Raw genomic sequence first — 15,265 nt, forward strand, 5'->3', positions numbered from 1 at the left:
AGAAAGGTTATGAGAGGGAGAAAGGAAGTGGCTTCGTTAGCAAAGCCACTTGTTATGTAAATGAAACCTCGCTCAGAGAAAATAGGTGATAATTATTTATTTTCAGACTTTTAAAACTGTCAGGCTCTCAGTGGCTTCTAGGTCTGGGAAAGGCGTAGAAAAGACCTGCCTACATTAATGGGAATTCTTTACAGATGCAATTTTTCTTCCACAAAAGACAGCTTTGCAAGGCCACTTATATTTTCTGGCCCTGTGGCAGACATTTCAAAATACATCAGAGAAATACATTTGGGGGTAAAATATTTTTTACTTCCTTCAGTGGCAAAAAACAAAGAAGTAAAATTCCCACCTTCCCCAATTCCTCCGTTGAATCTCTGGAGAGCAATTGAGTATATCATATTTTATTTCTCTATAGTTGTGGTTCTTATTGCACAATTCGATAAGATGATTGTTTCCTGAACATTCTGGTGCCACTAGTCTTCCCTTATAGAAACAACCTAAAGAGAAAGAAGCTGCTCAACTAAATTCTCTTTCGTCAATCATTTCTTCCCCTTGGAAAGATTCATAACCATTAAATAGGCTCCAAGCAGTGCCACAAAGTTTTCTGTTTATTGTGCAAGAGATAAATTAGTTCAGCTTCACAATGATGTATGTCTATTGTAGAATATGATTCATTTTCTAGCACTGAAAGGAATCCTATTTATTCTATATTTATTTCAAATGCTGGAATTTTTATTGATTGTGAAACTAAAGTTCATTCCCCACAAAAATGGAAGGTAGTCAGTCAGATGTGTAGGTGAAGTCAATTAGAGAGGGATCACTGCTGATTCTCTTTGCCCTTTCGGAGCTATATACCATTTTGTAAAGTGGGATTGCCTAAAGGTCTGGGTCACAAAGAACTAAGTCCACCTAGGAGACTATGGTGGCCTTTCTCTTACAATTTTCTTTGGTTCTTTGATCACTACAGGCTATAAGTTTTCAGTTGCAAAAATCTGTATGTACAGAAGGATTCTTTTATCTCACTCTATCTCCCTGACAACCAGATATTTGCCTGCTGTGATAGGTCAGAGGTTCTTAAAAGGCATGGAATACATCTCATCTCTTTTAAAGGTTTCAAAATTCTCCTTTCATGTCTGGCTTGAAAAGGAGTTACCAGTGGAGAGTCAAGATTATCCAGATAACAGTAGTGTGTAATCAAGTAGGGAAAAAAAAATTAAGATATTATCTAGAAAGAATTTGCCAAATCATATAGGTAATCGGAAATATTTCGACATATGAGAAAATAGAGAGGGAAATGGGGAATGATTGGTAGTAACGTTTACATTCTAAGATAGAAGCTAATTTTTGCCTTAAAAAAGGGAGTTAGTATGAGCTGGATCAGCTCAATTTGCTTTCTAGGCAAAAGGAACCCTAAGGGGATAAAAATCAAAGTATTCTTATACTACAAGTTAACGATATCTATCATAGACAACTTACATTGTTTAACACTTATAGAGCATTTAGAGTTTGGAAAAACAGAAAATATATTTTTATACGTTCCTTAATTTGAATTAGCTAGTGCACGCTTCTATCCTATACATCATTCTCTCTCTGACATCTTCTAACATATTCCATTTCTCTTAAACACATGTAGTTATAGAGAACTTGGTACTTCTTCAAACTCATTCATTAAGCAAGATGGCAATATTCTTTAATTTGTTGAATGAATTGAAAGGCAAGTCTTATTTATTTTTCATTTTCCCATCCTTACAGTATGCATCGCAAGCCTTGCCACCTCATAAAACATATACTTGTGTGTGTGTGTGTGGCTAAATTCACTGTATAATGATTTTATTTATTAGAGGATTTCTCCTTTTTCTAACCTAAAGTTACTCTTGTTAATAACTCAAATTACTATTAATTCACCACTCAGAGGCATAAAGAATAATCTTAAGTAATATCAACATAATGGCCCTTCAAGTATTTGAAAATGTGTGTCTTTCCTTGCCTTGAGCTTCTTCATTCCATCTAAACACACTCAGTAATTGTAGTGGTTTCTTATTTTTGACTTTGGTAATATTTATCATTCTAGTCTTGCAACAAGTTGTCTTTTCTTGAGTCTGATTTCTTTAACAAAACACAGAATTCAAGCTTTGGGCTGATCAAAGGAGCATCATTGGGCGATCCTCTCTCTTTTTTTCAGATATAACATTTCTAGACATCTGCATCACCCGTTTCTTTTAAGGGGTCACACCTCTCAAGTAAAATATCTCTTAATTAACTCAATGTCAAGTGATTAGGGACTCTAATTATATCTGCACAACTTATGTTGCCATAAAACTTAATAAGTTTATGTGACTGAGATGTCATTTAATTTACAGGCCTCTCACACAATCAATGGCAGAGTCATTGCACACAGCGTATAGGTCGTTGGGGGCAGGAATATTGGGAGCATCTTAGAATTCTGCCTGCTGCAGCTATCATTTTCTCAAATTCCTCAAAATATCTATAACCATAGCTATCCATTTCCACGCAACATTATCTGGAAGCATGAGGAGCCCTGGAAGAGCCCAGGCAGCTATTCTCTTATAATTTATGTCCAAAATTGCTTATTTCCCTTTGAAATGAGAAAATCCTTTGGCACTTAACATTTAATTTAGTTTTTTGTGACCTGGACTTCAGCAAAGTAAGAACAGAGAAAGTGGTGCTGTAATAGCCCAATGGGCTCTTCTTGCCCATTGCACAGACAAAACCAATTCACTGAGACCACGGGACTGCAGTAAAGAGTTTACCTGATGCTAGGCTAGCCATGTGGAATACAGAGTTGTTACTCACATCAGTCTCCCTGAAGGCCCAGAGGTTAAGGTTTTTGAAGGTTTGGTGGGTAAGGGACTAGCAAATGGGTGCTGCTGATTGGTTGGCGATGACATCATAAGGGTGTAAAATATAGTCCCCCCGTGCTGAGTCCATCTCTGGGCAGGGAGCCATAGGACTCTTTGAGTCATATGCCACAAATCTGGGTGGGGTTAGAGTGAAAAACACCTCAAAAGACCAATCTTAGATTCTGCAATCGTGATGTTATCTGTAGGGACAATTAGGAAAGTTACAAATCTTGTGACCTCTGATCACATGATTCTTGAGCTGTAAGAGATTATAGAAATTACCTATGTTTTAGTAGAATTCACGCCACTGTCATAATCCTAATCTTGTGGCCTTTCTTTAGTTTTGTAAATGTGGTTTTGGCCCGGAACAAGGAAGGGATCAGTTATAGGGAGGGACTATCATCATCCTTGGTTCAAAGTTAAAGTATAAAGTAATCAAAGACCATATGATCAACCATCGCATCTTATGCATACTATTCTTTGCTTATATAGGTATTAAGAGAAATCAAAATTTCTAACAGGGGAAACATGAAAATGAAAGGAGATCAATATTATAAGTTAACAGGTATGAGGTGAGCAAATTAAAATATAGAAAGGTAAAAAGAAAGCATTGATTACAAAGCAGGTAAATACATGAACAAAAATATGATAAATAAAAGGAATACCTATAGGGAATTAATAAATGTAGTTCCTGCTGCATAAAAAAGTACGGTGAAGGAGAATGATGTCACATTCAAGTGAAATTGTTGTTTTGTTATAACAAATTCCATGAAATTGTGAGAGTTTTTGAAGATTTAAAAGTGATTTTTTTTCATTTTTGTTCCTCAGGAAATGCATAAAACAATCATATCTTAGAAGGAGAAAAATATCCTTCCTTTATTTTCCCCAGGTGTACTACAGTAAAGGAACAGGTACTGATACTGCAATTAGCAACTCATTGGAGTCAGACTTGAGGGAATTCCTTTAGAAAACAGAAATTTTTAAAGGTCCTAGAAAATCACTATGTTAATGTTAAATTCGTGCTGTCTCAGATTTTCTTAGATGATGAGAGGCCAGCGCCATTGACCTTAAAATTATCACTTAAACAAAGCACCACAGCAGCACCATATTTCAGGAATAGTATATTTTCAGTTATTGCAGACATAAAATTAATATTTACAGTGAGGGTGCAAGTAAGCAGTGATAAACTAAAATTGAGCATCCGTGACTCCATAGACAATGATTTCCTATATTATATTATGTTTCACAGCCTTTTCTAATTTGGTCATATATATTAATATTGAAAGCCCCAATTCTTGGTAATGTGTATTGATGATGTGTTACAGTGCCCATAATTTATATATACGGTTCTGAGAACACACAAAAAGCAAAACTATTTTTAAATTAGCAATATGTATGCTTTTAAATACTGATACAGTCATTTACTAGTAAAAAAAAAAAGACGTAGACATCCAAAAGCGTTTAATATAAGATGCCATAAAATAAGACAACAAAATATGGAGTTTTCATGGGACCACTTTTCCAATACCAAATTTGCAGCTAGAATCTGGAATATCTTCAATAATCCTATTTCATTTTTGTTCAGTTTTTTGTTTATCATTGCTTTGTTCCACTAGATGTCAGTATCGGATAAGAGCAGAGAAATGCTTCCCTGCACATCTGTTCTTTTGCTGTTTTAACTTTGCTCATATAAAATGATTAAGCCCTACCTAGCATGTATGTCTGCATGTAAATGATGTGATTTTTAAGAAAAAAGAAAAAAAAAATTTGCAACTGATGATCTTTATAAGTTACTCAAACTTCTACATGGAGGTGATTCTTTTCTTAAAATGTTTACCTTGCGCCCGTAATCCCAGCACTTTGGGAGGCCGAGGTGGGTGGATCACCTGAGGTCAGGAATTCGAGACCAGCCTGGCCAACATGTTGAAGCCCTGTCTCTAATAAAAACACAAAAATTAGCCGGAACAAGGAAGGGATCAGTTATAGGGAGGGACTATCATCATCCTTGGTTCAAAGTTAAAGTATAAAGTAATCAAAGACCATATGATCAACCATCGCATCGCATTACGCCTGTAATCCCAGCTACTCAGGAGACTGAGGCAGGAGAATCGCTTGAACCCCGGAGGAGGCGGAAGTTGCAGTGAGCCGACATCCCGCCATTGAGCTCCAGCCTGGGCGGGAGGAAGAGACTTTCAAAAAAAATAAAAAAATAAAAATTCCTTGTACTGCCCTTACCCACTAATTATGAAGAAAAATGAAAATTTTAAACCAGTACAATTGGTAATAACTTTGCAAATTGCTCTGAAGTAATGTTCACCCTTTCTGTCACATTCTACATAAATGTACTCCTTATTCTTAATTTGTCCTCACTACAGCCTTTAGATTTTGAAACAAAGAAGGCATACACTTTCAAAGTTGAGGCTTCCAACCTTCACCTTGACCACCGGTTTCACTCGGCGGGCCCGTTTAAAGACACAGCTACGGTGAAGATCAGCGTGCTGGACGTAGATGAGCCGCCGGTTTTCAGCAAGCCACTCTACACCATGGAGGTTTACGAAGACACTCCGGTAGGGACGATCATTGGCGCTGTCACTGCTCAAGACCTGGATGTAGGCAGCAGTGCTGTTAGGTGAGAAAAAGAAACATTTTCTGTTCTACGTCTCCGGAAAACAAAACAAAACAAGAACAAAAACAAGAAAACCAATTCTCTGTCCAAAACTGCATGATGATTTAATTATAGAATATGATGCTTGAAAACGTAAGACTTTACATAAGAGTAGAGGAGGTGCTATAGGATTTTGGGGGAAAATACATTATCAACTATTGCAACAATGTTTACTAGTGGCGTTACAACCACTAGAGGTCTGATTCTCGTGTCACTCAAGGTAACAAATCTCAACTCTTCATGTAGAAATGGGATTTAATAATATAACCTTTTAGAGACTGATTCTCATAATTAGCGATATTAAGATACTTTGGAAGTGCCTAGAGTATAATACATTAATACATTTTATAATTGGTCTAAAATTTCTGACCCCTTACCCAAAGTTACTGTTTGAAAAAGTTACTGCAATTTTCATGTCATTTTTCCAGTGTGTCAAACGTGTCTGCTGGGTTTGAGGTGAAATGAGTAGAGGCACAGTTAGAGTCAGTCCTAGAGTAAAATGAATTTATGAAATTGCTCAAAGCACACACTTCGCAAGGAACTGCTTCCTGCTCATCTCTCTCCCACTCTCTCAACACATAAATTCCACTAGTACTGTCAAGACAATGCAATTTCCGTTTTCCTCACTTATACATTGACCCAGCAGTATGTTTTGAGACTTTATTTTTCCCATTCATTCTATTGTATGCTTGAATTTTCTGCTGCATGCCTACAGCTGTTGGGAAACGAATTAAAAGACAAGTATGAGATTTGTTTCTGAATCTTCTGTCCCTAAATGATTGAAGCTTAGTATGCAAGAACCAAAATAAGAAAACATTAAGTAGGTTTTTAAAGCAAAACACTCTATTCTATTGACATGCAACAGACAAATATCTTGTAAGATTTTATATCATGTGGTAAGTAAAGATTAAAACAATGGATCAAGTATTCAGTGGTATCCCTAACACAGTAATTGCATATAGTGAAATCTCACGAAATGGCTTGACAGCATACGCAGCTTGCTCTTTGAATTTATCTGAATCCATCACCTATAGTTACATGAATACTACCTCAGTCAGCTTTAGCTGCTATAATCCATTAACACATACTGGATGTATTAGTCTGTTTTCACACTGCTATAAAGAACTGCCCTGAGACTGGGTAATCTAAAAAGTAAAGAGGTTTAATTGACTCACAGTTCCACATGGCTGGGGAGGCCTCGGGAAACTTACAATCATGGTGGAAAAGGAAGCAGGCGAATCTTACATGGTGGCAGGCAAAAGACAACATGTGAAGGAGGAACTGTCAAACACTTATAAAATAATCAGATCTTGTGAGAACACACTCACTATCATGAGAAAAGCATGGGGGAACCACCTCCGTGAGTCAATCACCTCCTACTAACTAGGACCCTCCTTCAACACGTAGGGATTATAATTCGAGACGAGATTTTGGTGGGGACAAAGAGTCAAACCATATCGCTGAGTGACTTAAGCTACAAACACAGTTCTGGAGGCTAGACAGTCCAAGATCAAGGGAGCAGCTGATCTGGGGTCTGGTGAGGAGGACTTGCTTCCTTTTCAGCAGGTGGTCATCTTCTCCTTGTTTCCAGACACTGGAGAAAGAAAAAGAGAGCTCTCTCTAAAGTCCCTTTTGTTATGGTAAAAATAACTTTATGAGGGCTCCATCCTGACGAACTAGTTACCTCCCAAATGCCCCATCTTTTAATACTATCACATTGAGGTTTAAGTTTTCCAGATGTGAATTTGGGGGGGATACGTATCAGCTCATAAGATTCCAATTGTGCCCACCCCAAATTTATGTCTTTTTTACATGTGAAATGCAACCATCCTAAGAGCCCCAAAAGTCTCAACTTCTCCCAGTATTAACTCAAATCCAAAGTGTCATCTAAATATTATCTAAACCAAACAAATGTGGGACAAAAGGTATAATTTATCCTGAGGACAAATTCCTCTCCAGCTGTGAATCTGTGGAACCAAATAAGTTATGTGTTTCCAAAATACAATGGTGAAGATATTTGTATTCCAAGAGGGAGAAAGAGGAAAGAAGAGAGGGGTGAGAGGTCCAACGTAAGTCCAAAACCTAACAGTGGAAACTCCATTAAACCTTAGTCTCAAACATAATTTTTCTCTAGATCAATTCTTCACTTTGCAGGTCCACTAGAATGGATGTCCCACTTTTGGACTCACTAGGGTGGCAACATAACCTCCCCCACTCAGAGGGGCACCACCCAGGCTGTGGCTCTCTGCAGTAGCCTCACTCATGTGCAGTGGTCACACCCTCAGTGCTCCATTAGGCGACTCTACCCCAATGTCTCTTCTAGGCATTGATCCCAATGTTTGAAACTATTATGGAAGCAGCCATTCCACAAGCCTGGTGACATCAAATCACTATTGGGGTGATTTGGAATTCTTCCCTCGATTTGGAGAATTATGAATGCTCATAGCTGAAGGGTTATGTGATGCTGTTTAACCGAGCTGAAGAAGTTTGATGATCTTCTTTCATTTTACCGCATTTCTCTTTCCTTCGGTACCAGCTAGCAGTGTTTCTGCTATTATAATTTCATCTGTTTTCCTGGCTTTTTCTGAAATAGTGGATGAAATTCATGGTTCGCACCTATACAAATCTTCTTATTAAGTAATTGATCTATCAACCCTTAATGTTCTCTTCTAAACACACTTTCTCATTATTTTGGAACAGAGACTGGTTGAGATATTTCCAAGTCCTTAAGCTTTGGTTTCTTTTTACTTAAAAAATTCATCTTTGTTTAATTTCTTTTATTTCACATTTTGCTATAAGCAGTTGTGAGGAACCAAGCTACTCCTTTAACACTTTGCTTAAAAATCTCCCCAGCTAAATATCTAATTTCATCACTCTAAAATCCTTCTTTACACAAAATACTAGAACATGAACACCACCCACCTAAGTTCTTTGCCACTTTATGACAAATACTATCTTTCCTCCAGTTTCTAACTTGTCTTTATTTCTCTCTGATAACATATCAGAATGGCTTTTACAGTCCATATATCTACCAACATTCTGTTTAGGATTATTTAGATGTTGTTTGGGAAGACAGAATCTTTCTCTACAGTTCTCTTTTCTTTCTGAACCTTTAACAGAATATCCTTGAACATTCATAATTTTAGCACTTCAAAACTCTTCCAGCCTGTACCCATTACTCAGTTTCATAGCCACTTCTACATTTTTAGGTATTTTTTATACCTGCACCCCTACTGCTTGGTACCAATTTCTGTCTTAGTCACTTAAGGCTACTATAACAAATTACGGTAGATGGAGTGGCTTCAGCAACAAACATATATGTCTCTTGTTTCTGGAAGCTGGAAAGGTTATGATCAATGTGCCAAGAGATGCATTTTCTAATAAAGGCCTGGTTTCTATTCTGCAGAAAGTCATGTCCTTGTATCCACACAGCAGAAAGAGAAAGAGAGCTGTCTGGCATCTCGGTTAGAAGGGCACTAATCCTATTTATGAGGACTCCACCCTCATGACCCCATTACCCCCACAAAGGCCCATATCCATATATCATGCATTGGACATTAGGATTTCAACATATGAATTTTGGGGAAACATAAACATTCAGTCCATAACAAATGCTTTTATTCTTGAAGAGAACCTGTAATTAGGAGAAAACTCTAAACAAGCTCATCTGTCTTTTAAAAAGAAATAAGTATAACAATGACTGAGCACCCCTACATTTCAGGCTAAATGCTAAGCAGTTTACTCACTGGATTCAAACTATTGTTTTACATGTCTATATTACAACATGATTCACTTCCAGTTAAGTTCCAGAAAACCATATATGATTTATAAGGCTATATGCAGACACACACACACAGACACACACACACACACACACACACACACATCCACATATACGTTCAGTATTTGTTGAGGTATTCTCCAGAATCTTCTGCCTTGGTAATTATTATGTGTTAACCTAACATTATTTATCAATCTTTTATTTCTGAAGTCCTTGGATGTTCTGTCGATAATTACAAAAGTAGAAGATGCCTGGTGAATGGATTTACAGGTTTTTAAAAATATGAACAGTTATTGAAAGAATATTGAAGGTTGTAACAAAAATAATTAAAAGGTAAATAAGATTAACTGAAACTCTCTGCAGGTCAATAAATAAGAATTTATATAGAGAAACTATGTATCTAGAGTAGAGAACATGCTATGTTGTTTAATTTACTATATGTTCTATTTTGAAGACTTATAAAAGAATGATGAGGCCAAAATATTAAGAAAAACATGATTTTAATGCAATACTTAAGAACTAGAAAAATCAAAGTTCCTAAGTAGAAAACATTATTAGGTAAAGATACACCTTCCAAATTCAAGAAAATTAATGTTAGAGTCAAGACCCTGGTGTGAGGACCAAAGGAAGGTTAACATGAAAGAAATTCTCCTGCTATAAGTGTGTTTTTTATTTTGTACTTTTTATGTCACAGTAACTAGTATCTGACAAGTGCTACTTTATATCAAATAAAGTAGTGTAACTTGTCTTACTTCTAATGAGTAGCAGTCGGCCCACTTGACACAGATGGATCTAATTGATCCCCGCAAGGGGTTGTCAAAAGACAGAGCTGTTTTTGAATCAGCTTGAAACCTGTCTTTGTTCCATGTCCTTGGAGTGAACAACAAACTTGAATAATGTCAGCTAAGGAAACATGGGGTATGAGGCATCATCTTTCCTTGTTCTGAAAATGTGTTTACTCACTTAAGAATGAGAGTGAAAATATGTTGTGAAAACTAAGAATGAAAGTGTAAAATTACTTGGCATGTTTAGATATGCCGTTTGTTTTGTTTTTTTTTACTTAATTATCTTTTCACAGAGTTATTATGCAAGGTATTAATTTAGGACCTTGGGTATTTTATCATCATCATCTTCATCATCTTCTTCATTATCATCATCATTATCATCACTAAGCACAGCAAAGAACCACATCAATGCCATAACCAAGGACTGAGCCCGTTTTGAAGAAAGGTACTCTCGGGTTTCATGACTAGCAAACACACCATGTCGGGTTCCTTACTCTCAACCTTCGGCCCCAGCTTAATTTCTAGTTATTCTTTACTTTTCTAGCCTTTGCCTTTTGATGCACTGGTTTCTTGTCTCTAATGCTGTATATTATTTGAGGTGAACACTGCTATTATATAGTTCCCAGAAACAATTTCTAGTGAGTCAAATGAGATTGGATTAAGCATATCCACCAGTAGTGATGCAGGGACTTTTCATAACAGTAAGTTCTTAAATTTAGAAATTTAAAACTGTTGATTATCCAGTTACATTGAAAGGTATTATTTACTTCGAGTATTATTGATTTGGGTTACAGAAAGATTTCAGTGGGTAATTTTGTTCAATATGTACCACTTTTCTTTTGTTCCAAACATGTAAATGTCTGTAATCCTTGGAATAAATTTAAAAATAGAACTTAATCATATTTTTTATAAAATTTAAAAAAATTGATATTTAATTTTAATCCATGTCAAAAGTATTAAATAATAACAGAATGATGATGTAAAGTAAATCTATTTTATGTGTGTAGACTTGCACATATAAACTCAAAATTACAGCGGTTAAGAGTACAATTTAAAAGTGTACAGATTTTTCCCCGACTCGTAAAGATTCGTCCTACAATATTTTCACTTTGCAATGCTGTGAAATTGATATGCATTCAGTAGAAACCATACTTTGAGTACCTATACATCAATTCCTTTTTTCTCTTTCAGTTCAGCATTCAATAAATTACATAAGATATTTCACACTTTATTATAAGACAGGCTTTGCGCTAGATGAAAATCATGTAGGCTAACATAAGTTGTTCAAGCAGGTTTAAGGTAGGCTAGGCTAAGCTAGAATGTTCAGGATCTTAAGTGTTTTAGATGCATTTTCAACTTAAGGTATTTTCAACTTATGATGGGTTTGTTGAGATGTAACCTCATGGTAAGTCAAGGAGCATCTGTATTTGTCATCTTGTCTATGCTTTTGTTTAATGATCTTTCTAACCAAAACCCATCGCTTAAAATCAAGTAAGTAATTTAAATAATAATCAGAAAACAATTTCAACTACCATAAGTAGAATGCAATGTTAAATTACTGATTAGTTGTTAAAATACAAATGCCTGTTTCCACAAAAATGATCTTATATTCCAAATCTAGTCTTTTTACCACACTTTTGTAAAAATGGCTGTAATCAATTGGAATTGATTAAGAAAGTATCAAAGTAGCTGGTTTGCATTTGAAGGCTCTTTTCAATATGACAGAAATCTTAGCATGTGTGCAAAAACCTAAGTTCAGACACAGCACACTTTGGGAGAGAGAAGCAAGAGAGGCCCAGCTATCATGTGACATGCTATGGCAGTATATATAACTTCTATTAAATGTTTGAAAAATTGCCCATTCTCTCTTTCTCACCTACCTCACAAGATTTTTGCGAGAATTAAATGAACTATTGGTCTAAATGTTTCTAGAGCAATATCTGGCATATTTAGTGCTACGTATGTGATTTATTTTGTTCTTCTTCTCATTAGTATATAAACTGCACAGGGGCAGAGATTTTTCTACATTTTTATTGAGAGATCCCACACACTTAAAATATTGCCTAACACAATATTTTGATGAATATTTAAATTATGGATAGTTATTAAATATTTGTTCAATGTTTATTTGTTGTTTAATTAATATTTAAATTATGGATAGTTAATAAATATTTCTTCAATGAATGACTTGACCTATGTAACACTAATTTCCACTAAATATTAAAATGGCATAGTATGCATTTGTGTTTTCTGCATTGAAGAAAAATCAACACAGTTACTTCCTTTGTAAATCTAGAAGAATATCTGAGAAACTATGATAATTTCAGTATTTCAACACTCAGATTTGTTCCAAAATGTTGGCTCACGATTGTCTCTAATAATTAACTAATAGGAAATGCTATCTTAAAAAAAAATCACATTTATTTTTGTATGGACTATGATCCTGTAGCTTTGCAAATAACCGTGTACTTGTTTCAGATGCTTCTTTGATGATTTTGAGAATATATACATTATATTAAGATTCACATTGTGAATACTAAAGGAAATAGATAAGATATGGGGGGCTCAAAAAAGATTATTTTATCTTAATGAATGTTCTATACTATATATGGATAATATTCTTCTTCCAATACCTATATGAATACTCAGTACTTTCTCAGAAAGCATGCCATGAAAAATAAAAGTTATTTTCTACCAACTGAATAATAAAATGTAAAATGAGAAAAGTTGATTAGAGTTATACAAAATGAGGAATCTGACTCTACATAAAAAAAAAAAAAATTTAAGTTCACATTAAGAAAAAATAGTGTGTTAGTTTCTATACCAAAACTATTCTTCATGAATTACTTCACTAATTCTAAGTGAAAGTAAACTCTGGCTTTTAACAATAGCTAGGACTCAAAGTACCTCTAAAGAATACATTATAAATTCTTAGATCATTTGACAGTATGCAGGAAACAAATACACAGAAACAATGCAAAACATGTTAAATGAAAAAAAAATTAGATATTTTTGTACAAATTGATGGACATGAAAAGAAAAGGCAGAGAAGGTTTGATAAGGAATGCCTCTAAAAAACTCAGAGATAAACAAACCAATAAAAGGAGGTATAGAATTTAGAAACTGCAGGAGTAGCTGAATATATTAATCTCTGGGGATTTTGCCCTATTCATCTTTTTCACAACTGTGGTGTACTGAGTCTTTAGGACCCACAAGAGAATTATTTCTCTGAAGTTGGTTTTTGCATGAAGTTTCTTTGCAAGTGTGCTGATGGTATTTAGCTTGTATTAACTCCATTTATAGAAGCGAAGAAACTGAAAAATCATTTTACTTAAAGAAAAATGAAAAAAAAAAGCAAACAAGAAAGAGAAGAAGAGAAAATTTGCTAAGAAAATAGAGATCAACTGTACTACAATTTGCTAACAGAGGTTAATCCCCATAAAGATCATGCCAGAACACCCAGGTGTATGAGCGCTTAAGAAAAAAAGACATTACCTTTACACATCTGGATATAGATCTACCTATATTAGATTTGAAAAAACTCACATGCACATATACATATATATATATATACATACTGTATTTTATTAGTACATTGCATTATACACTAGAATATATCTTTTACATCAAGAAAATTTTTAAAATTAAATTAATCTTGCATGTAGTGTATGAAACCTTATTCAGTATGGTCCAACTCTCAGGTATCTTTTCATTTTTCACTTTATATGTATTTGTGTCCTAAGTAAAATTTTGGTAAGTACCATGACAGGGTTCAATATGGTGGTTTCAGTGGATATGAAGGACATGAAGAAGACACTGGGAAATGGGAGAAGTGAGTTATAAGTGATAAAATATACATAACCTTTTGACATCCAAGATGGCAGAAGTCTAGAATGAAGGAGATAAAATAGAGGTTAACTATTTTAATTGGAAGAAATAGAACTGAGAAGAGTTGAGTTTGGGTAGACCAGATCTTCAAATTTCTTTATATGAGTTCTGAATCTGAAAATTTATCAATAACTTAATTTGCCTATCTTTAATCTCTCCTTAATCTCTTTGGGGAGCCATTGCACACTAACTCAGCAAACTCTATCCCCAGTGAGACAGTTGAGTATATATGCTTTAGACATGCTGTTATCAAGTTATTGGTCCATGTCAATCTGCCTTTTAGAGTGGAATTCTATCTGTACTTGACAATATTAAACAAAGCTGACACCTTTGCTAGCATACATGCTTATTTTGTTTGCACTGGAGAAAAAAATAGCATTCCCTTCAAATTTACACCAACTGAATGGTTAAGAATATATCCCTTCAGAATTTGTTATTATATACTAAATGATGGAGAATTACGTGTTTCTCTGAAATAAAGTTATTTTGCTTCCTCTTCAAATGACCAACTCGCTGACAGTCAATATACAAGGAACTATTGCAAATAATATGTACCAAGATAAACACGTTCACTTTTACTTATGTCAGTAGCAACCAATTATCTACATATAGTAACATTGTAAGAGCTAAATTGTGCTGGGTACTGAGCTTAGCACATTGCTCATATTTGTTTAAACACTGAAGCTGACATTAGTTGACAGAGCGGGACACTGAGGCCCAAGATCATATTATGTCTTTAGAAAGAATAAGAAACCGATTTAAACAAAGGCTGCTAAATTTCAAAGGTTACGCTACTAATCACTCTGCTACTTAAATGTAATTGAAATGCTAATCTGAATTTTTGAGTAGCTTTGTAATTCTACAATTAATGAAAATAAAATTAAATTTAAGCAAAGTGGCTGGAATATGAACACAAAGCAGTAAAAATATATGATATTTGGTATTTTAAAATATGTTAACTATGGACCCTACTATATATGTGAAAGTATTATATATACTTTACATATGTTTAAAGGTAATTACAACAACCTAATTAAACCTGAAAAAAATGTTAAATTGGATTATGACAATAGTGACATTGATCAGGCTGGACTCACCATATTATACCTTATTACGTGAGATTAAGTTCCCTTTATTTTACTGGAGAACTACAAAGTTCTTATACAATTTAGGCATAACTAAGCGTTTTACAGTTGACCAAATTCAATGGGTTTGTGATACAGATCTACAACTCCAACTTTTAGGAGGATAGGAGGATTTCAATGAAACAGACAATGATGCGTTT

General features: G+C 34.8%; 1 protein-coding gene across 2 annotated transcripts in view; it reads left to right on the plus strand.

The window, feature by feature from the left end:
* The window catches only part of CDH12 (cadherin 12, type 2 (N-cadherin 2)), a 1,158,911-nt gene that overhangs the window by 1,092,664 nt on the left and 50,982 nt on the right, over nucleotides 1-15,265 (plus strand). For both annotated transcript variants that reach the window (XM_011933446.1, XM_011933447.1), the window contains one exon: nucleotides 5,237-5,490. In XM_011933446.1, coding sequence (XP_011788836.1) covers nucleotides 5,237-5,490 — 254 coding nt within the window. The remainder of the gene's footprint in view (nucleotides 1-5,236; nucleotides 5,491-15,265) is intronic.

This window comes from Colobus angolensis, unplaced genomic scaffold (assembly GCF_000951035.1).
Source record: "Colobus angolensis palliatus isolate OR3802 unplaced genomic scaffold, Cang.pa_1.0 Scaffold127, whole genome shotgun sequence".
Taxonomy (NCBI): Eukaryota; Metazoa; Chordata; class Mammalia; order Primates; family Cercopithecidae; genus Colobus; species Colobus angolensis.